The 24,478-nt window shown below is 46.7% G+C and overlaps 1 protein-coding gene across 3 annotated transcripts in view; it reads right to left on the bottom strand.

The window, feature by feature from the left end:
* LOC124413602 (protein slit) overlaps positions 1–24,478 on the bottom strand; it is a 195,567-nt gene that overhangs the window by 157,174 nt on the left and 13,915 nt on the right. The window contains exons 2-3 of one of the 3 annotated variants that reach the window (XM_046894317.1): positions 22,309–22,315; positions 19,697–20,805 (exon numbers count right to left, since the gene is read on the bottom strand). In XM_046894317.1, coding sequence (XP_046750273.1) covers positions 19,697–19,986 — 290 coding nt within the window. In that variant the 5' untranslated portion in view covers positions 19,987–20,805; positions 22,309–22,315. Of the gene's footprint in view, positions 1–19,696; positions 20,923–22,308; positions 22,316–24,478 lie in introns of those variants that run through there. The other 2 variants (XM_046894318.1, XM_046894316.1) reach the window with 2 other exon arrangements.

The following is a 24,478-nucleotide window of genomic DNA, read 5'->3' as shown; positions in this document are numbered from 1 at the left end:
TCTTCCGGTCTGGCCGATGCGCCCGGGGCGTCGAAAGAGCGAAAGTCAAAGGTTGACGTCGATCCTCGCTAACGAGTCACCACGCATTAGCTGTTATTTCCCGTTTTCCAGGGCCAGGGTTCGAAACGAAACAATTTTGCGTCGAATTCACCTTAGGGCAGGACTACAGCCGAATCGAGGGTCAAACATCGCCACCTCAACTTTCCGGCGTATTTGTTTAGGAAAAGGGGTTGGTCAACCGATCTCCTACGAAACGACGCGACGTGACGTGACGACTCGCTGCGCAGATGTTTGCGAAAAATGTTCTCCCTCGGTTTCTCTTTTATATCGCCGTAACCGGTCCACGCTGGTGAAGAGGTGAGTACAAATTAATCTCGGATGTGAAATTACAGCGAACCGAAGAAGGATGGGGGGGTTTGTAATGGGCAGAAGGATGGAAACGGAACGAGCGAACTGGACGAGACGCGGTCGAGTATACAGCGTTAGGGAGGGGCCGACGTGTCATAAGATATCTTCGCTCCGAAACAAACGGCCTTTAAGCCTAAGCATCCATCCCTAACTCAATCCGCTACGCCTACCCCATTTTTCCGTCGCAATTAGTCCGAGGGATTTGAGTCTGCCGCGATATAAGCGGGGCCGAAAAACGTCCGATGATGCCGGAAGTCTTGACGGATTTCCGTTCGTCGTATCGGTCCGGATTCTCTTCTCGGTTACATCGAGGTCACCGTGCGAAATGCGATTGAGGGATGGAAAAAATTGCAAGCTTGCGATATGCCGCGGAAAAAAAGAAGAAGAAGAAGAAAAAGAAGAGGAGGAGGAGAAGGAGTCGAATGAAAATGTCTTAACGGCTTTCTTTCGTCGTAAGTTTGCCAATTTTATGCGAATAAGTCGACGTATTGACGGCTAGCGGTAAATTCCAGGTTATACAGCCAAGTTTGAATTTCCATAATACAACGCCGCGACGATGCGTGCGAGAGGAGTTCTTCCATTTCGCTTTACGTCCCCTCGTCGTCTGATCTTCGGCGCATTAAACTAACCTGCGATCTCTGAACACAAATATTTCAAGTCAACGGTAACATCGACGCGTATCTACGCTGTGCGGCACGAAGCAGATAATAACAAGTCATAGAGAATCCTTGGCGCGTTTTTTGAAAGTAAAATATCATACAGAATGACGTTAAGAGCCTTTATTTTCCTCGGGCAGGTGTAGAGTGCGCAATGGAGGATACGATCATCGTCGTGGGACAGAGGCGTTCATGTATTATGTATCACATACCTATACGCGAAGCGAAGTACCTAATTACCGCGTGCTACGTGGTCAAGACACACCTATGTAATTTTGGGTCATTACCCCTAGTGATTTCGTCGTTATTGCATTGCACACTTTGCCGTATATTCTATAATTGTAATTGTGATCGTAACCGTGAATCGTAATTGCAAAGTCCGACGGTTGAGAATGTTTTCTTTCCCACAAGCTCTGACCAGTGTGTGCGAGTGTGTAGGAAAAGAAGAAGCTGAAGATTAAAACCGAAAGAGAAAAACGAAAACGTATAATTCCGAGTAAAACAGGTGCATCTAATAGAGGGAATTGAAATATCTTGCAATAGAAACGCAGGTATACATGCATTACGATTTCTAATGAAATAAAATGGTCCAGAATTACTATCACCGAGGAAAGTAGGCGATATACAGCCTGCAGGATTTTCCCTCCCTGGGTTCCAAAGGGCGGGGAAAAAATCGAGGGAAGAAAATAATTCCGGCGAGATAAATCCCTTCTGAGCTCCAATTAGGAGACTCGACCAAACGGACAGTCTCGCCCCGTGGAATCCTCGACCCGTCGCCCTGCAAACGCAGTTTTATCGTCCCTTGCAGAGGCTGAGAGGCGTCTTCTTGTTTTCGCAGATGTTTCCGCGCAATTAAGAGGCGGCGGTAAACCGACGTCGCGCATCCCGTCACACCCCCGATTTAGGGGTGAAATAATTGCCGCAGAGCCGTGAAAGCGGCTACACAAGGAGTAAAATCGCGTTTGGCAAAGGGGTGCAACGGCCGATATAAGAACATCTGCGCCATTGCGGGATTAATTTTGATACGGTACGTCGTGGCGGCTCCTTTTACGCTGTGGGGCTAACGGAAGCGATGCGATATGCTCTCGAAGACCTTGCACGGACTTTCGTAGGGGTATTTATAGACTCGGTTGCGTTTCCATCGAACCAAGCATGGCGGCGGCGAATGCTTTATCGAATCTCTGCTACAGACAACTGGACCACCGCTGGTGGTTCGTTCGTTATGGTCCGACTTCGCCTGAATGGCTCTGTCAACGAGCTTCGTTGAGGTAATGTACTTTCAACCATTTTACCAGAGGAAAAAGCGGATTTCCTTTGCGGACGGTCCGTTCTTATCGCGTTCCGGAATATTGCTTTCCAGGTAATCGCGTCGCTCAGTCGATCGAGGCAATCGAGGGTCGGCGGTGAAAAACCTGCAGCGCCGATAACGGAGGGGGAAAACGGGGGTGGAAGTGGAACTACCTGAAAAGAGAAAGGTCTTCCAGCAAAGTGGCTGAAAATCCTCGGCAAGAACCAACTTCGATCGCGTCGTTACCGTGGAAAAATCAGTTGCGACAGAATCATCAGGAAACCAGACAAGGCGATCGCACAGTGAAAGAGCCGAAGACTCGACTTCCGTCCATGCAAGAAACGAGAAGCGACTCACACACATCCGATGCTGCTGAGAGAGTTTGAGACAATTCCCGAAGTCTGAGTCTCCGGTTTTGTGCCGCGGTATAACGCCGAGGAGAATTCTGCAGAGCTCAGAATAACTGCAGAGTTCAGAGACGTTGCGAAATGCCTGAAAGCCAAAGTGGATCGGTATAAAAGGAGTTTAATTTGTTTGTAACGGCCCGCAAGCGGATTTTCCGCCACCCCCGTTTGCCGCTCTTATAACGTCCTATACATCCCAGTTTCACTTTGCTTGTTGTGTAACCGAAGCGAGCGTCGCGACTCCTCGACGAGGAAAGTACAGCCGAGAGTTGAGAGTTGAGATTCCTGCGCAGGGGATGAATTTATTGTTCGCAGAATTACGAGAGGGTGGGGAGGAAATCAGCTTACGTACGTTTTAAGCCCCAGTTGAACCGATCCCTCTTTACCTTGTACGCAACTTCTACCCGTTAGACACGACGTAGTCGGCAAAAAACGAGGCCGACGCGGTATTGAAATCCCGATCAAATTTTATGGGATTTATGCGAGCCTTCCCTTAGGCCTCTTTGCATAACCAAGGAGATCGGAATATCGACGGGAAACCGTCACTCTACAGACCTCACGTTTAAACTCCTAAAACACCATTGTAACATTCATATTATAACACACCAAACGCAGGGCTCAAATATTTGACTGTTCCAAACGGTTACCGCGTTATGCTCACCCTTGTCAGCCATTCAGGGTCTCAGGGATCCCCCCCCCCCCCCCCCCCCCCCCCCCCGCTACTGGAACGAACGCCTCGTATAACGGGGGCTCCGAAAAATCGTTTGAATCGCCCGAAAATCAACGATCAAAAGAAGAATTTGAAGAGTTTATTTGAATTGGGATCAAAACCGTCGAGTTCTCTACACCGGTTTACTATGATAGGAGAAATAGGATTTGAGTAAAAATGTTGAAAGATTAGAAAATAGAAGAGTCACGATGTCGATTTTTCAAAAACGCAGAAATCTATGTCTATAGAGGGAATATTCGAAATATGTCTAAAAAAAAAAAAAAATATATGTACAATAGTAAAATACAGAAAATGAAAATTCATTCTAACGTTTCTATATCTTGACATTCTGTACTCTGACCTTTCAAAATCTCAGGAATTCTACAAAACAGATATTCGCGTCTTAGAAAATTCGATACCGTGACTCGGTCGTTTCACGATCTACGTAATAGCTGTAAAAGTAAAGAAACTTGACACGTGATTCCCAACTTCGGAAATGCGTTTTCAGGACACCCGTTACACCGTACGTGGCATGCCCATGGATAATGTATGGAGGGCCTGTCTGTCCGTCCATCCGTCCGTCTTTCGGTCTGTCTAGCTACCTGCTTGCCTGCCACCGGGATCCTCCCCTAATGTGTAGCAAAGAACATACTTCTGCCTACCCTCCGTCTATACAGAGGCACACGTGCGCACATGCGTACATGGGACCCTGTCTACACGTACCGTGTGGAAACTGCGCGTTGAAATACGACGGCAAAAGCAAGATATTCCCGGAATTATGGATACGGCACGTACGCCCATCTCGAATGCCGAAGTATGCGCCCAAACCTCGCCACAATTTCCATTTAATACCACCCTTGGAATGTGTTGAAAACATTGAAATTCACTGAATTTTTTCTGCCAGGGTACCATACGATTCCTCGACTCGTATCAAAAATGAAATAAATTTAGACCTAATAGTTTAAAAAAAAGTTTTCTAATTTTTTAAATAATTTTGATACGTTTATTCCGTTCCACGTGATGAAAATTTAAGACCTGGTGATTGGATCGTGAGATTGGATTTCGCTCAAAGCGTGGAACAACCACGTGGCAATTGCGTATTCTTTTTCTTTTTCTTCTTCGTCTTATTCTTCTCCTTCCACCTTCTGATTCGAGAATGCATCAAACGAGTTATTTCTGCATTACACGGGTTGTATACTTTCATTGCTTCACCGAGCCCATGCATAGGTATACGGATATTATAATGCCTCGCGGGTTATACGATCAGTTTTGATTAAGTTAGTAGCGCATCCGATCGCTCGTGCAAGGTTATGCCGTATGATTAATCTCGTCTGATGATACACAGGTGGATGCGTAACGCGTGTAATGAATGCACTCGGGGATCCTGAATCCCGCGTGGAACTCACTCCGTTATACCATGATCGAGAATTTTCATCGATGCGGATAATGATGGCCAGTTTCGTAGTCCAAAGTTATTGACCAATTCTCTAAGTAAAATCTCGAGTATATAAAATCAGCCAATCACACGTATTACTCCAACGAAACGAGCGTTACGGTTGAAGAATGAAAATTTGTCTATATTGACACCGCGGCGGTCGTTCGACAGTTCCGATAATTGCCTCGCTCCCTGCTGCTTGCAGGCTACCATGCAACATCTCCTGGGATGGAAGCGAACGGAGGTTGGAGGCGATGTTGTACCGCGTGTTTTTCATGAGGTTGGACGTGGCCGGAGTCCCGGAGTCCCGGAGTCGTCCAGATAAAGGTGGATGGCCGGTGAGGAAGGTATACGTATATAAGAGACATTAGTTATAGACATTAGGTTTCTATTAGCGTATAGCGTGCGCAGTGCTCATCCATCTAGGAGCTACTTTCCTTTCCCTCGGCACTCGCCTCCCGGTTGACTAATATCTTTACATTTATACTCGACATTCCACCGTCCGCCCGAAGCCGCGGGTCTGGATCCCAGCTCGATACATCCACTCCTTCTTCCTCTTCTTATTCTCCTCCTATACGCACCAGCCCCGACTGATTCCGGGTGAAAAAAGCCTCCACGCGATGAGTCGTGGTCAGCATTAACATTCGGTCTCGCCTCGCCTCGCCTCGTTTCCTCTTCGCCCGTGGATATAACCTCGCGCAGACTTTGACCCAAGGATCCTCTTCCGCTCGCAAGTCCGCATGGTAAAAAGAACCAGTTAACGAACGGCTAAACTCACCGAGGCCTGCAGTGCGTTCTTTGTTCACCTCCTCTCCGGCTCTCGATAGGCATTCACCGATCCCGATCCTGCAGGGCGTCGCACCGGGAGGCGGTGGGAACCGGGAACCACGGCTGCGACCTTTTTACCGCACCCCGCGCTTCTCCAGCCATTAACTTCGAAAGCCCCGCAGGTTCGTATTACCCAAGGCCACAGACGCGTTGGACTTCTCCTTGGCCTTCGGCGTTAGAGGATCACACGGTTCCGAATCACTCGAGCGTGTCGTCGTCTTCGCCATCCGATTCACAAATTGTCTACGTTTCCTGTCTCGAGCCCGATTAGGTCGAAAACTCTACGCCGTACGGATACTTTGCGTCGTTTTTACGCACGGGGTGAGTTTTAAACGGCATCGCATAGCCAGTGACCAGGCTGAGGTTAGTCACCTGAGAGTTAGATTAAAAATTCGGAGTGGTCCGGTGGGCAGACGGTTGATAATAGTTTGAAGTGGACGCTGGCCATTACCGGTCCCCTGCCGCGGACCAAATGAGCATTCCTCTTCGTAATTGGAGCAAGGGGAGACGGGGCAAGGAGGAATAATAGAAAGAACGAACAACCGAGCGAGTGGGAGAAAGAGAAAGAGAGAGAGAGAGAGAGAGAGGATTCTATGCCAAGACAGTATCCGTTCAGCCTCTTATGCTCCACGTCCCTGGGACGATTTCAGCCTAGTCTGTGAGACAGGAAGTGGTCAAAAGACCTCTCGAGCGGATGATCCGCCCGTTATTATTACACTGGTGTAGATCGAAAACATGCGTCTCTATAATCATTGCAAAGTCTTCCTCTGGGACTGGCACCATTGCGGCATTGTATTCCATCTGTGCAATGTACACCCTTAAAATGTTCGCTCGGCATCGCGCAATTTGAATTCTAATCACCGTAGAGTTCTGGGCGACTTTTCGTTTACGAGGGTAAAGAGTTCAGGAGTATTATATGCGGTGCTTGAAAGTGCGTGTGAAGGTATGAAAGAGGCGAAAAGGCAGGCAACGTCGAGATCCTCGGGTGGAGAGTAGGAACGCAATCCGACAAACCCGATGACAAAGGTTCCCAAAGGCTGGAAGGATTTTCCCGTTCGACTTGTACACGCGCGTACCTACTGCGTTGGTCGATCGAAAATTCCTTGCGTCCCTGAAAAGCGTGAGACTCGAACGAGTGCTGCCGGGAGCCAAGCTGCTCCTGCTACCCTCAAAGCCTCAATCACTGCGGGCTGATTGTGTGCGCCCTCCCTGCCACCGAGCATCGTGTATTTCTCCGTTGTACCCATAGCTGCGTGTGAAGAGTGCCCTGAGCATCTGGGTGTTGGTGAACCCGGTATCGAGGGCGCTTCAGCCTTAAAAGGATCCAAACTGTCCGAAGAGCCCGGCTCAAACGACGCCAGACCGACTGAATTCCTCGCCGGATCTCGACTGGACGTCACGTCAACTAACGTTTTCCTTCTGAAAAGTCCCTCCGTCAACGTCTATCTTCGAAGATTGACATTTCGTAGATACCTTTTACGAGTATTCTTATGAAACATGTTCAATGTGGAAGAAGTTTCGATGAAAGAATCAAGCGGAATATTCATCTGACTTCAAATTTGAAGATTCAGGGATTAATCGACGCTCACACGACGTGAGAGTACTTTCGACACCTTCGCGATTCTTCCATCGTCGTATCATCACACCTTGAAAATACTAATATGACGCGATAGATCCAATGTATGTAAAAACCGTAGGACGCAAGGTCAGAATTTGATTGTACTCGAATATCTCACGACCTTAACGTCGCCTTGACCTCAAACTTTCCTCGCAATCTCCGTGTGAAGTTTTTCGTCGTATATCACTCTAAGCGATCCGAAAAATCTCATCGGCTCATGGGCCATGGACGCGGGATAATACGGACACCGACTGTTATGAGGGAATAAGAAAGGGTATAAAACTGGCGACGCTGGTCTCTCTTCACACACCGTGGATAGAAAAGCATCCGGATATATGGTCGCTGCACGGTAAGCCGCGCGTCTATACGTCACACACAAACACACACACACGCACAGGCGCACTGTCGAAGATTTCTGAAATTTTTATTAAATCCTCGTTACTATCACTGACGTCAAATATCTCTGATCGGCTGGTTATATCTCGACTCGTCGACGTCGGCCGAAGAAGGAAAGTGTCAGATCAGGCGCGTTACCAGCGAAGCACGTATACATATACATACATACATAGAAGCTTTCTGCAGACGCCGAGCTTTGCTCTCCCAGCTTTATTTCTACTATTACCAAGTTATCTCGTTCGGACAGCAATAACCAAGAGACTCTTTCGTCTCGAGAGGTCGCAAGTCGAACGAAATAACGTAAGCTCTGCGCTACGTTCTCGTGACACCGGTCAAGTATTTTTGCGAAATCTCTGCCGTTTCTATCTATTCCGCATTTTTCCTCCCCGGGTTAAGCCGAGGGGCAATTTTCCCTCTTCAGCTTCACTTTGCTGTGCAGCCGCCGTTCGACGTCACAGCATTTTTTAGAACGATTGAGCCGTCCGCCCGTCGTCTCGTCGGTCTGTTTGTGCCGGCCGACGACTGGACCAAAGGCAAGATTAGTGGCCCACTTTGACACAGGAAGAGACAAATTGCTAATCGACAACGTTTCCTCGCTGGACCTTCGCGCGCGTACACAATGAACATGTGCTGAGCTCGCGTTGCGAGCTATACATTGGATAATATGTTCGTGGAGCGTTTAAGGAGTAGGTAGGTAGGTACCTACCCACTCATCCGATGGATCGCGGTACAATAGACACGTAAACATTGCGCGGAATCGCGGAAATAATCGGTTGTTTGCAACGTGGGGTTGACGAGCAATTTAACCTTAAGTCAAAAGCCGGAATTGAGAAGTTTTTATATTCGGCCAAAGGTGTTTGGAACAAATTTTGGAATCGAAATAAAAGAGCACGCGTGTACAATGAACGTGGAATTAAGACCTCTATTGAATTCCGTTGAATCGCGACAGATGCAATTTCCATCCCTTTTAAACTGCAGCAACTGACGAGTCTGGAGTTGCAGCTTGAGTCGACGTCTCTTGAGGATGTGTCGTGTGTCGGGGAGAAGGTGTTGGGTGTAGATGCTGTGGAATAAAGCAACTTGGTCGGTTTACGGGGCAACGTGTACGTTCGCGCTAACAAGATGAGACGAGGAACTAGAGACGCTTGTCGCCTCGCGCGAGAAAATAGTTGGCAAAGAGAAAGAAAGGGGGTGACAGGAGACGAAAAGACGGGTCGAGACGGCACAGAGAATGGCACTTCGAGTGGGTGAATGGAATAACAAGGAACTTTATACGGCGCTAAGCGAGCTGTGCTGAGCCGGGGGCGAAGGCGTCACGTGCTTTGCCTATTCCACTCAGGCTTCACACCTTGCCATTTGACGTTGTTACAACGAAAAATCGCCGGACTCGCGATTCCTCGCGGAAAACAGGGAAACGCAAAATGACCATCCTCGATGTGGTCCAGAGAACATTTTTGTGAAAATTTCAATGTCCGTACAAGGAGAGCAAAATTTTATACAAATTCAGAATTTGCCGAGACGAAAAAAGGAATTTTTCCTTAATACACAGAATAATTCAACAGGTTATAGAGAATTTGAACGAGTCTAAGGACGAAAAATTTCTTAAATTTCAATATTTAACTTCAAGTCTTAAGAAACTGCAATTGAAGATAGAAAATGTTTGATAATTAAGAAAATTTACTCATTTTTCAAGAGAAACATCTTGCGGATCACGTTGAAAATTTCAAAAGTACGAAGGTGTGTCCTTTGAACTGTGGGATTGAAAAAAAGAAAATTGTTCGTTGAGCCATCGATGCTTGATCCCTTTCCAGATCGTACGTAGTGAATTTTCTTTCACGTAGCTATACGTATTCTGGAAGTGTATAAAGAGGTGCTGTGAAACACCTTAGACGCACGAGGCGCGATTCGGTACAGAATTCATTCTTCGAGAAGGGAAAGGTTCGCACGTGCCGGGAATATTAGGGAGCTCGGAGCTGCCTGGAGGCCGGTGTAAATGATGAGCTAGTTGATAAATCGGGTTTCAATTTTTACGGCGCGACTGTAGACTGGTACATGCACACGCATGTATAGCTTGGTAATTTCATTCCAGAACGTCCCTGGTACCCTCTTGGAATCCTGGGTCACGGGTTCTGTTCAAAAAAATAAAATAAAAATAAAGAGTAGGTTGTTAGCCGGCCTTTGTCAAACATCATGAGGAATTCCAAACGTTAGCTTTGTGAAATAAGTAGAAATTCTGAAAACGTGAGAACGTACGAGGAGCAGCGATTTTCAGTGGCTTCGCAGTCTTTTTTATACACAGTGTTCTGTTTCATTTCGCCTGAATTTATCGGAATGTTGTTTTATGCATGAGACCAGAATTCAGGCTTCGATTTGCAGAAAAATTTATATTCCTCCGAGTCGACGACGTTGTTGTTTCATACCCAACATATTGACCAAAAATTTACAGAAATCCAAGGTAGGCATCAGTGACAATGATGTATACATCTCCAAATATCGAAGTCGACGTACCTCAAACGCGAAAAGTGTCTTAGCAATCCAATTCCATATGCAATATTAAACAAAAATATTCCAACATCAATTTTCATTTGACGAAGAAATAAAGAAATGTCATATGGATGTTCCAAAATCTCAATAGTATAAACGTAGAATTTATGCCATGTCTTGATTTCTGCATCAAATGAAAATGCATTTAAGTATTTTTGTACAAAATTTCATATAGAATGGGGCTGCTGAGCGTTTTTTCTTGTTCGAGATACGTGGATTCCGAAATCCAGAGATATATACGTCGACATCGAAGTCGACCAGAACCCAAAACCCCCGCTCTAGCGAAACCATGCGTCAATTTTAAGTACCATATTAAAAAAGCAAAAATAAAAAAAAAAAAAAAACAACAACAACATAACCGCATATACCGAGGGTTGGAAATGAAATAATTACACGGGGGCAACGTCTCGAGTACACACGAAACAGCTCCTCCATGTGTAAAAGGGGGGCGAGGAGGTGACAGGGACAGATCAAAGAGCCTTAGAAATTAATTATTGCCGACACCCACACAAACGTGAATTCCTCGAGAATTTCACACACGCGGAGGTAGGAGTGACGAGAAGTCCTGGGTGTACATACACCGGCTAATGTTATACCTAATACCTTTGGTCGGAGGTCAAAGCGGCCGACTCATTAGCGTTCAACGGTAACGAATCTTCGCCGACGTACCCTGGCCGTAAGTCGTCGAGGGCGTAGAAGCGGCGCACTAATGCAAAGGACGCCCGGAACGGCGTATCAGCTCTTTGCTAAGACGATAATACCGCGGATAATGTGCCCGGGTTACACCGGGTACGTGACAAACTTGCCGAAAGGCTTCGGGGGCCATTCAGACCGAAATAGTCTCCGCAACTTGCCAGCGGCACCGAGGCGACGGCCGATTCGACTTTGAAGTGCAAGGGTTTGTGCTTCGATCGAACACGCCGCTTTCTTTCTTCTGCTGGTTACCAATTTTTCCGCCTCGAAGGCAATTCATCACTGTTTCAGCTGTGATGGTCGTGCCTCCGTTGCCTGCCACCCCTGCGACTGGAATTTCACTTTTCGTTGTTAGCTTACTGCAGATTAAGACTCGAAGAGCCGAGGAAAATTACCCCGTAGAAGCAAAGCAGCCCCTGGGAAATCCGGTTTAGGCACAAAAGTTATCGAAGATTGGCGAGATTCGCCAGTTTCTTGTTGTTTTCTTCGCTCTAATTCTAGTCTGAGATTCGAGAAGGTAAGTAACGTGGGAAAAATTGATGTTTAAAATCTCGGAGCAATCGGAGCTCTTTTCGCTCTGAGGCTTTTTACAGGTGAAACTTTACACGAGCTTCGTTGCGTTTGTGATTCATGGTCGACGTCTCAAACCGGGAGGTCGATAATTCGATAGATCATAGCTTTCGCGTAATGGGTTGGTTGTGCGCGCCCCATATATTTCACCCCACTGGCATATCCAGGCAAATTGGTATCGAATGAAGGTTTTATTGAAGAAAATTGATCGGTTCGCGTCACTGCAGCGAGACTCCAATGACAAATCGATTATTCAACGAACTGGGGCAGAGAAATTGGCGAAACATTCTTCGCCGTTTGTCGAGAAAAAATTCCTCCTAGCGCCGGTAGAATAATCTGTAAAACGTTAAACGAAATTTCGTCCAGTAGCCGCGGTACACGGGATAAAATGGTTGCGAAAGTTTGAAAAAGACTGCACCTACATCGCTGATAGGTAGGTATGCTGCACCTACACAACCAGCTGCAGACGTAGAAACACAACACAGAAGGTGAACTCTTTTTAGGTCGACAATTAAAAAATAATCACTCGTAACACGCCACCGGCAATTAGAGCTGCGTATCACGTACGTCGTAATTCTCTTTGCTATCCTCTATTTTTCCTCTACTTTGCTTTACCAGCTCGGTTGATTCTCTTCGTTTCTCTCTTTCATCCTACCTCACCAGGCGCTGTTCGCCGCATACGGCATACGTAGGTATACATATATGCATACTCCAAGAATCGCGCGCAAACTAATTACAAAAATGTTACACGTCAAACGGAGCACGCCAACTCCGTAGGTAGGTAGGTAGGTAGGTAGGTAGGTAGGTACGTACCTACATAATTCTGCTGCGCTAATGAAATCAGGGCTTGGTAATCACATTCCTTCTAAAATACAGATATTACAGTAACGTGATTATTATTTGCTGATTTTTTAAGGGAATCTGTACACACATTGAAATTTAAGTATAATCATGAAAATTGTCTTCGATCATTTGTTTCAGGGATAAATAGTCATTAAACGTGATATTAAGACTGCATAAAGAACGGACAGAACTTGAACCATATTTCGGGTATATCAACCCTCACAAGTTACCCCTATTTTTTCGGGAATTACAATCCAAAGTAAAATGGTCATATTTTGAATATTTATTTCCCATTACGAGAGTCGATTCTATCTAAGCTTTGACAAATGAAATAAGTTGCAGTTTGATTCTTCCGATTCGACTACCTTCATCATCCTACAATTAGACCATAACTGCGACTCCAACATTTGGAAGACGAAATGATAACACGCCTATTTTTATGGAATAAACCGTGCGAGGGTAAAGTAGAACTAAAAGACTTCCCGGAGCTTTTTATACACCAAGAATATAAAACGATCCCAGCTTGCGCTGTGCGCCGGTTATTACGATCAGCCCCTTTGTAGTGAGATATTATGGAAAAGTTACCACGCGGATGCACCGTTATACAGTATAAGTAATCAGTGCAGTGTACACGAAGTATCCGAGGCACGAGCATATCGCATCTGGGTATCAGCAAAGCGTCGGATTTCTCCAAGGCATGGAGAGCATAAGGACGCGGGGCGTCGGGGTGGCTGCAAGGGATACTCCGTTATACGGGACTGAGTAACCGGACACCATGCACCTCAGCTGCGATCTCCCTCGCAGCACGCATCCCTATCATTGCGGTGCGTTACGCAGTCGGTGGCTTAAATGAACCCATAACGCGAGTCGGTGATAAACGCAGGCAACGTCCGTCGTCCGGGGAGCGTATAAATCTCTTTCAGGCGTAGAACGATGAGGTAGGAAAAGGAACCTCTTAGCCGCGGCGTGGAATGCATACGAAATTAATAGCCTCGAGTGATACGGCTGGACATACATGTGGCTGTGACGAGATCCTGATTTCTTTCTTGTTTTCATAAAAAATCCCTTGTCGCCACCCCGTGATGCACGTGCTTAATTCGCGTGGCTTTATACTCTGTTTACCTTCGCTCGCTCGTTATAATTGTGCGTGGAAACGCGTTATAACGACGCGGTAGCGAACCTCGAGCCTTGCGAGTTGCGTCGAAGGGGCTGCGGGGTTGGGATTGAAATCACTGAGATTTAAATTGCTTTCCGAGTGTGAGAAGAGTGCATGAATTTGTTCGTATTTTCAAATTTGCAGGATTGAAAAATGCTCGGAAGACCATCTGCGGCGAAGTTGATATAAAAAAGAGCTTTTGTCATAGTTTCGGATTCGACGTTACATGTGCCCACGTGGTGGGAGAATGACTTAGAGCGAGTGGTCGAAAGAGTAATCTTTGTCCATCCTCGGCGTTTCCTTCCTGACTCGTTTCATCTCACTCAAGGTTCATCAGTCGTCGCCCTCGAGAATAAATCCTGAGCAAATCTTGAGTCACGTTCGAAAGAGAGATCCGTCTCTATCAAGCGGTCGAATCGTGGAGCAGGACCACCGTCGGGGCACAGCAGCGATATCCACGATCCCAGAGAACCCCGGGCGTGCGGCACGTCCTCGTTCTCCGCCTTCGGGACCCCGGGATGACGGGGCTGGTTCGGTAAAAGGTACCAGTCATCGCCTAATGCGTGGCTCTAGTGCCTTCGGCGGGTCCAGGGCGTCCAACACCTCTCAATGCGAAGGCTCGAGGCTTGCAGGGCGCTGGAACTCCAATGGCGAAGTACAATGCGGCGATATTACACGCTCGACTGTCAAATTCAAGTATCGCTCGGCGCTCTCACAACACCCAGGGACGATGGGCGCCTGTTCCTGGTACGGTTCGTTTCGTCGATTTACATTCCTCCACCCGGCCAACGCACGGCACGGCTCAATCGTCACCTACCTTCCGTTGGCTCTTCCATCGATAAAACGATGGGCGATTCCGCTATGACCGGAACCAGAGCTTTCGATTCCAGCACGCTCGGAACCGTTGAACGCAATCACAGAGAATGCCGGCTTATTACTTCTCCGAGAGTCTCTGGCCACCCACCGCCCACGCAAGGCATGGCACTCGGCCTATCCTTGCCTCTGATGATCCAAAGGCCGCGAGTTCGTGAGCGGAACAATAACACCGGTGCCGAAGGAACTGGTTTCCTTACCCGGAGGGGCACGTCTGCCAACGGTTAATTCTCGGATGCTGGTGCAGTCGCTGCCCGACTCAGTTGTTCTCCTCCTCCTCCTCCTCCTCCTCCGCCTCCTCCTTCCTCTTCACAGGATGCGGCATTCTCTCAATGATACGCACTTCCGAGGTGGTGCGGCGGGAGCAGCGTCGTCTCTCTCTCTGCACAGTGGAGAAGATGGATGCGCCGTTGTCACGAGGCCATAAATCCACCGTTTTACATACCCTCCGCGGTGCTTTTCACGGATCGTGATCATACACGCGGTGAACATTCGAGGTGGAAATAAAGAAGGAATTAGGAACGACGGCGGAGGATGGAAATAAAAGCGAGGACAGCGTCTGACTTTCTTTTGGGCTTCTCTCCGTGCCGCAGTGCTGAAAACTTCCGAGTCGGTGAAACCCTCGGCGGCCAAATGACCTTGGAATACCATCTCTATGCTTTCGAATTTTTCATGTTGTTGGTATGTGCATAAACGAGCTTTGCAATATTTTATTGTCTCTCGAATAGGTATTATTGTAATTTTACTCCACAAAGATCCGACTATGAAGAATATCACATGTGTATGTTATACATATGTAACACAGACGCAGCCGTGCTCGTATCCGAGTAGGAAGGGAAAAGAAAATTTTAGAAAAACTGAGAGGGAGCATTAACATTTATATTGCCCATCTTTAGAACAGTGTTGTAAATTTCTGCACAAAGAGTCCCGCCGCGAATGGTTGATCTCCCCCTTGAGCGGTTGCCACACGGTTGTGGTTATAACCCAACCCTTGAAGCAGCAGTAGTAGCAGCAGCAGCCAAGCAGAAGTGGGTTTTCCGTAATTTTCGGTCATTTTAAAGGAGCTGAAAAACCTTTGTCACCGAGCTCTCGATCTCGCCGACTGCGGTGATTCTTGAAAGTTTTTTCAAGCGGGATTTTTCCAAAATTGTGAAAAAAAGCTCGTCGAAAAATCTTGTTTTCATAGGACACCTCAAAAGTACCGAGAAATCGTCTTGCCGTTGAAAAATTTCGAAGGAAAAGAAACTCAAGAAAAAGATTTAGACGTCTAAAAATTTCTCTCAATCTTGCACCCTGCGATGCAGGAGGCGGATAATTTCACCGTTCAACGGCACAAGGAGTGAATTTCATGGAGCAGACCTCCCAGGCTCCGAAGACGGGCGAGATGAGAGATAAGGAGCAGAGAACACATCATTGTCAGCAATCGCGCCGTGGTTTCTCCTTTCAAATCTAATACCAGCTTCGAATAGCGCCGACCTACATTAACTTGGCATAATATTATCGTTCGCTCTTCGTCCACTGCAGGTTTATACTATACTATATATATATGACGGACGAAGGCAGTCGTAACAAAAGGTGAAAAAATCAAGGCAAATTGAAAAACGATAACCGGCTGAAGAAACCTGACGTTGAAACTCACGCCAAGTTTCCCGGGTTGCAAAAAGATAAAAAAAAAAAAAATCGTAATCACCGTCCGCACAAAGTCACGGCTAATAAGAATTTACAGGCAATAATTTATTTAATCTTTGGCAGCCATCTTTAACCGCGTGCGGATTCACGCGTATATGTATAGTGATCCTGCCCATAGATCAAAGGCGAGAATTCACTTCAGACTCGAATTAAACGCTTGCGCATGACTGCGATACGCTTTCCGTTTTCCCCAACTATAACTTCCTCATGAAGTACCTTCGAAACGAGCGGAAGAGGGAACTTCGACTCCATCCGGCCGGCCAGCGACCCAGCAAAGAGCTGTCTTCTCAAGGCTCTCGATATGCGCCCGAAAACGTGTTCCGGCATTAAGCGCTGTTTAGCGTTCCTTCGCGACGTGCCTTCGAAGATTTTGGGATTCATTATGCCGAGGAAAATCGGGACGCTTTATTGTTGTCAGGTAGTAGGTTTTCCTCCGTGGAAAACTGAGCCTAAGAAAATCTACCTGCTGCAGAAAATTAATTCCCAAGGGGTATCCCAACGCGACGACGACGGCCTTGGCTTATGGATAATTTTTGAGACGCGTTTACACGCGATTCAAGTTGCCGCGGAGCTGCCACGCCCAGGGATCAAGGGGACCCCGTAGAGCTCGAGGATATTTTAACAAAGGGAAAAAAAGCGGCCCGCAGCACGATTCGCTCGAAATGACGTATGGAAAAATGCGACTGGCTATACCTCATGCCCTTTCTGCACCCAGCATTATTATCGAAATCTTGTTTGCCCAACGCAGTTTCGAAACCTGTGTGGCTAGTCATTAGTTTTCTCATAACGATATGCCAGAAGAGGAAAAGCACGGGAATATATACCGAGCACTATCAATTACCTGATATATAGCCAATTCCGGACCGAACGATTAAGATACGAAAATTCTTTTTAAGTATAATTCGACTGCCTTGGGAAAATTTTAACCGCACTTTCATCGCTCGTTCTTCTGTCTCGAAATACCTTCACACACAGAGACGTGAGATGTAACCTGCAGCGCACGACGCGAATACCAATCTCGAGGCGATAAACGTGCAGCCAGCCGTGGAGCACGGACGATTTCTTGGGTGCTTAATAAAGTATAGTCCATTCGATCAATTAACCAGCCTCGAGCAAAATCCATGAATACAAGTCCGGCGCTGGACCACGGTGCTGCAGTTCCCGCTGCGTCGACATTCTGTAACTTTCGAAATCGTGTTTGAAACTACACCGCGTAGCTCACGAAGAAGACATTAGACACCTGCGGTATCACGGGTCGCTGTTAACTGGACCCGAATGATTTGTAAATAAGCCTGTAAAACGGAGAGAATTCTGTCGAGGGTAGGACGAGCTGCGGTCACACCATGAATATAAGAGAATATCAGAATATCTGGACTAGCGTTTGGTTACAAGGAGGAATGTTAGTTGGAAAAACATCGGCGCAATCCTTGGGCAAACATCGTCAATGCTACGTGGACCGGATTCACGTTTCTCGCGTTGTTAAACGTTGGGTTCAGGGTACCTACGTGTGTATGTACATAAAGAGCCGGTCGACGTTTCAAGTTATAGTCACGTATTAGACTCTCGTAAGAAAAAAACGCGATACTGGCATCGTATCGAAGTGAATTATACACATCGTAGTAAGGATCTGATTAATTAATCCAGCATCTTTCGATGTAGATTCGTCCTGGATAGGAACGAAGGAGGAGGTATCGGTCAGGTTGGTTATTACACGGCGTGGCGGTTATAATATGACGCGAGTTAATTATCGCCGTTGATAATCAAAATTGATGCATGGTTTGCCTCGGAAAAATAGTCCGATGATTTATACTTGAGAATACGAGGTGAGTTAGCCGGTGCGGTGCGGCGCAGGATAGAATGAGACGGATGAATGGCGGGTGGCTGTAGTCGAAGAGGAGCAAGTGAAGTTTACAACAAATAATCAATGCCCGATCGCGTCTTAATAAATTCAGAGTGTAAAGACGGGCTATTAACCCATCTGATTAGCATACGATTAATATGCTAACGGCAGTGGAGAGAATGAACGAGCCTCCATGCAGCCTCCAGCCAGCCAGCCAGCCAACCAACGAATGAATAATTAAATCCATGAAATGCATTAGCATAGAACCAAGGGAGGATGAGACCGCTTAAGCTTCTCCGAGTTACCGGCTCTGATCTTCCAGGTTGAACCGAACTGGCTCACGCACAAGACGAGAACGAGGTGCTTGCAGCAGCAAACTTTAACCTGCTTCGACCGCGTTGAATATGCGGCATCGCGCACAACATACCTTATACGCTAAGCCTTTTTCATTATTAATGCTTAATTAATTCCCTATTCAACGAGATTATTAATATTTATACCGCTTTATACAGTCAATCCTTACTTACACTATGCTAGTTACGATAAGGGTACTAATTCTTGAGAACGCGCCCCGTTCAGCTCAGGGGTTATTATATTTAGGCTTTCGCTGCCTCTGTAAACACCTGATGAAAATTCTCACCCGGATTTACTACGAAGTATTTATGAACTCACGTGCTATCACCAGCCACCTTAGTTGCTACAAAAGTAGGTACAAAGTTTCGGTAACGAGATTCCTTTTCTTTTGAATACTTACAAGTTAAAGGAAATTTCAATTTTCTTTCGGACGTACGAATTATCTTAAAATTATTTTTCAAAATTCTTTTGACCAGAGACGACCGTTTCGCGAATCGACGATCAAGACGCGGTTTATTATTATCGCGAAAGATCGAGGCTCGTGCCGCAGCTTAATTCAATTCGACGGTATTAAAGCTTCGTTTGAAAGGTGAAAATTTTTTGAATAATTAATTCCAATCAGGATTTTACGAGTACTTGGCGCTCGCGTCTTCCGAGAAACACCACCACCACCACCACCACCTCGGGCAATTGCCCATAAATCTAAAGTTTTATTGGACCGGGTATATCCTTACGGTATAATGGAATACGAGGAGGTTCGGTCTACTAACCGCACCGCGACTTCTTGACGATGTTGTAACCCGCTGTACCGTGGCCGTAGATTGTGCGGCAGTATAAAAGTAGGTAGAAAGGTACACAAGGTGCGATCCTTCCGTAGCCCATATACTCGAATGATAGGTGCATGTGCCCCGGTCATCACGGGTGTAATTTGTCGAAGATATTTCGATGGCCGAGCCGCGGTGATCTTGCCCCGTAAAAATACCAATTCCGGTATCGATATCGAGAGTCTGATTTACAGTATTGGTGCAAAGGCTCGTCTCGCAGCTCCGTTGGATGATGCACCTCCACGGAATATAGATCCATGCAGGCAATATGCCCGTACATATATATATTATATATATATATATATGTATATATACTCGTACCTATATTCACACGATACGCCCTATCTGCGTCCGACACCTAATACAGTTTAGATTTAGATGGGGATCGAAATGGAATATGGGGTGGCGGACCGTCCAGTTGTTGGTGTTTGTGTCGTAAGTCGTTATCTCGAGATCACGAAATCGGACGATAAAACGAACAGGTACCTACCAAGGTTGCAGTGGTTCTCAATGGCTTATACACGCGTGACAGGTGATAAAAATCGTTTCTTATTTATCATGTACTCACAATTTTTCGGCGAGAAGAGGCGCCGCCAGGTCCCCAGGAACTTGCGTCAAGGCCCGATGAGCACAGTCGACCTCCTGTCCTCCGCAGTTGCAGGCCCAAGGACACCTCGCACCCTCGGCCTCCTCGATCTGACTCCCCAAATTCCGAATACCAAAATTCCCGACACTCGAGTCCGGCGACGCACCTCCGAGGGTCGAGAATATCAACAATAGTCCCCAAGCACAAACGACGGAGCCGCAACTGACCCCGAGAAGCCTGAGAGACCATGATGGTGTCATTTCTCGCGCCATGCCGAGTATCTTCTTGTTTATACTCTTGACGGTGCGGTTCGATCCCTCAAGGATATCGACCAGCTTCTCCTTCCGCTTTGGGAGGATGCTCTCCTCCTCCTCCAGCGGACTCGGACCGGGAGGATAAGCTACCTCCACCCGACGGTTCAACGTGACTCTCGTCTGAAGCCGGCGGTTTCCCAGGTGGTCGTTCGCCGGACGGATCACGCTTCCGGTTCGATCCCGGCGGACCTGGAGCCTCTCGACGACGGCCCTCCTGCAGCAGGGGCAGTCCGGGGTCTTTTGCCTGATGCGAGACGTCTTCTTCTGAACCTCGTGGCTGCGGAATATCGAAGATTCGACGTCGCCCTGGGCCAAGGATCCGACAGAGTTAACCACCCTCGCGGAAGAGGATGTAGACGAGGAAAGTTTCGAGGTGCACTTGAGGCCGTTTTCCTCCCCGGAAGGAGGCTCGGGGCCTACGGCGTATTCGGGCCCCCCCTTGCGGCCAGGAGGCCTGCTCGAGGATATCGGGAGAGCTTCAGGAACGGCGCGGCTCTGTTGATCCACGACTAGCGAGCCAGCCTGACCCCGTTCATCTTTGCGGAGCTTCGACGCCCTTATCTTGATGCTGGATGCCTACCGCTCCGCCGACGAGTTCGCGCACCCCCCGAGGGTACGCCGCTTCTTCGCGATCGTTCTACTTGTCCCGAGGGATCGATCAGGTACGGTCATCTATTCACCGCAAGAATTACTCTCGCTACTCCAGGGTGTAATTTTCGCTAGGACTTGGGATATTTACTGCGCCGATCTCAAGCTTCCGAACTCGGTTATCGGCACCTGGTGCGTATGCCTCAAAAATTTTTTCCGTCGATGTATCGGACCTCAGACTGACGGGTCGTTGCAGGATTCAACCGTGCGGATCTTACGGGAACGCGAACTGAACAACCGCATCACCTGGAACAAAAAAAATAAGGGTTCTGGTTAGTTGTCTGGAATTCAACCCTTAAATATATGGAAATAACGTGATGGTTGGGAAGAGGGTCGATAATTGATAGATCGATCACGTTGACGAAGGATCACAATGTCGAATTATCGTAGATGCGAAAACTATACTGATAAAAAACTTTTATTTGTTATGTATAGTAATAGGTACGTAGGAAATTGTAGAAAAATTGTTGAAGGAAAGTAGTTGCGTAATTCACTTTTATTTTATAAACAGAACTACGTTTCTTGACTACGGTAAATATTTATTCAGCCATTACTGAAAATCTCTTTCGGTGCAATTTACAGAATATAAAAATATTTCGATCCTCGGAAAATGAAAATCTGAAGAAAAAAAAAAACAAAACAGAAAACGGTTGAAATAAATTTTTCTTAAGAATTCCATGGTTTGATTTCCCATATATTTTCATTCAATTTGACGATTGTCTGACGATATCTTTATATTTCTACCTAATTCTTCCCTTTCCACATATACATTTTTTCATCCCTTGCACATCCATCTACTATGCAACGATTCTAAATTTTCCTTTTTCCACCCTACCAGTTGGCGGAACTTCAACCGGATATATCGACAATCCGGAAATCCTCTAGCATATTACGATGCTGTGAATAAAAACAAAGGAAAAAACTAAGGCAAAAAATTCAAAAACTTATGGTAATAGCAGAAGGAGGGCGGCATATTTCCTGGAGGGTTAACTAAACCGAGCATAGAAGGTCGTTGATTGTCTGATTTCCCTCGGGGCGCGTCGCAGGTCGATCATTCGATCGGTAGATATACTCGCACGCGGGGCTGAAAACCACGGCCGGGAAACCTAATATCTGAGAAATTCACCCCGACGAACGAGGAGCTAACCCCCCCGTGCCCCACCCCCACACCCTGCACCCCGTCGAAGGGGTGCAGGCGAAGGCTCGAAAACCGAAGGCGAGTCGAAGCGCGGCAAGCAGGTTGTAGAGGAAACCCGAGATGGATGGACTTCGCCTTGCAACTTTCGAGAAAATACCGGCATGCCTCGGTGCACCGGGTGAGGGTGCGGCAGTAGCGGTGAAAAGTCAGCCCCCGGGAGGGGGGGGGGGGGGGGGGCACAGCTATTGATTTTTAATCTTCGCGAAGCGAGGCGAACGGGAAAACGAAAACGACAGTTGCGAATTGGATGGTAAAAAGCTACCGAAGTTGGCTTCGTTAGATGAAGTTATTTGCTGCCATGCCGGGAGGCAGCGGTAGCTTTTTATTCTTCGATGCAGCGAATTAACCACGTCGCCGATGATAATCGATCGCGGAACCTTTTGATTCCCTTAATATTCACTTCCTGAAAGCTCCGTCTCGACCCGGAATTAGACCAGACCACTTAAGGGAAAATTTGAGGGAATTGAAGACGGAAATTCATGGGCTACAACTCTTTTATCGCACCTCTTTTCACTTTCTGAATTTGAATTTTTATGCAACGCGATATTCCTTTCAGCGGTGCATCGTTCCCGAAGAATTCATCGACCGAGAAGGTATCGTGGAATATATAATTGATTTTGATTATTTTAATTTCTTTTGAATTCGATTAACGTAAAAACAGTGATTTTAAAATTGCAAATGGGTGAAAATTTTTCTTCAACATTTCGTTACTTCAGCGTTATAATAAACTTCAACCTTTAAGTAAAAATATTTCCACGTGTAGAAAAAACAAGATATAAAAAATATTCACCGTATTCAACTACAACCGAAAAAAAAAAAAAAAAAAAAAATTGTTCGAGTGAGAAGGAAAGTGAATTCACCAGGGTTTCCGGTTTCCACAGCACATGACAGACTCAAATTAATATTTAAACTTGAACATCGTGGTCGTGGACAAAGCGTAGGTGTAGGTATGACGACTGCGGAGAGGAAGAAAGTATCAACGGTGGCTATTTCGAGCGTGCAGGACTGCATAATTAGTCGTGTCAAATAACAGGGCTGCAGATGTGACGCGAGACTAGCCTGAGTTCGAGCCCGCGTAACCTTCCTCCGAGTGTTGTCCGTGGAAATAAATGGTTAAAAAAAAGGTCGTGCCATTAAGGGAATGAAAGAGAAGAAGTGAGAAATAAAAATAAAATAAAAATAATAAAAAAAAACTCATGGAAAGAGACGTGGGACAGGCTTCACAGCGTGCAGAAGAGGCGACAGTTCTCGAAAATCCATCTCGCATGCCCCATTAAGCACACATGGTCTTCAAACATCTCAAGTTCCAAGGTAAACTTTGGCTTTTCGCAAAAATCCCCCAATTTTACTTCCTCATCCCCTTTGGCTCTTTGCGCCGGAGCTTCAAACATCCCTTCCTCGACGTTTTCTTTCTCTCTCTCTCTCTCTCTCTTCTTTCATCCCGACGCTTCGCGTTCGGAATCCAAACGCCCGTCGAATCGCCGAGCGGCCGTGTAACCCCATCATCTCCGACTTACTCCGCATCTCTCAAAAGCTCTTCGTCTTCGACAACTGTTTTCGAAAAAAAAAAAGAGAAAGGAAAAGATTTTCGGCCTATATAATACGTAATACGAGGCGAGCGAACCGCGTGCCGCAGGGATAACGCCTTTTTCCCTCCCCGCCCCCGCAGCCGTCGGTTTTAGATTACCCGATTCGTATAATCCTCCATCTCTCGCGGATATTTCCTCTCGGAAGATATCTCTCTCCGCATATATTTTCCATGAGAAATTGTTTTCCCAAGTGGCTTACAAATATGCCGATAAGAATACAATATCCCCGGCATAAGGTTCGCCCGCGAATCGCCTTAGATTCTCTCTTCCTGCACCCTTCGCCCTGAGCTTCGAGGTTATACCCTTAAACCCAGGAAAAAAGGTTCGAGCGCGATTCGTTTTCGAATAAAATCGGAAAGAATTTCCTCGCTCCGGTAAATCGCACACCATTTTTTATATCCACAGTAAGTCATAATCAATCGAACCTTTTCCAATCGCCAATTTCATAATCTGCATTATTACACCGGGGTGGTGGAAACACGGAGTCAGCAAAGTGTGGAAACACATCCTCGTGACACCGGTACTCGGTACGGGATTATGATCGAACCGGAAGCTCGTCCTGTTTGCATTGTATTTTCCGCGAAAGGCGAGCTTAGCTGCAGACTGATCCGCAAACAGGCTTCCGGAAGGGACGGGGAGGGGGAGTGGAAAAAGGTCGCGATTTTCAACATCGAACACACACGTGTGTAGATGATTTCACGCACGCACACACATTTAGGTTTGTCGAAGAAGTACAAAGCGCGGGAAAAGTGCTTTTCCTCTACTTTGCCGGCTAATTCGTATGCGCCAACGTAGTTAATTAATGCGAAGCATCCGCCTATATACGCGTCTGCACTTCGTACTTCCGGCTGATATATACCTGCAATGCTTGCTGCAGCGATACAGAGCAGAAGACTGACTGCCTTAACTTCGGTCCTCGGGTATATAGCTTCCCAGGCGATATTATCTAGTCGAGAGTGCTCGAGAATGTAACAGCAATACCCCCTTCGCTAATCGAGTTATCGATTCGTCGCTC

This window comes from Diprion similis, chromosome 12 (genome assembly GCF_021155765.1).
Source record: "Diprion similis isolate iyDipSimi1 chromosome 12, iyDipSimi1.1, whole genome shotgun sequence".
NCBI classification, from domain to species: domain Eukaryota; kingdom Metazoa; phylum Arthropoda; class Insecta; order Hymenoptera; family Diprionidae; genus Diprion; species Diprion similis.
Note: the sequence above shows the minus strand (reverse complement) of the source record. Positions and strands in the feature narration are given on the sequence as shown.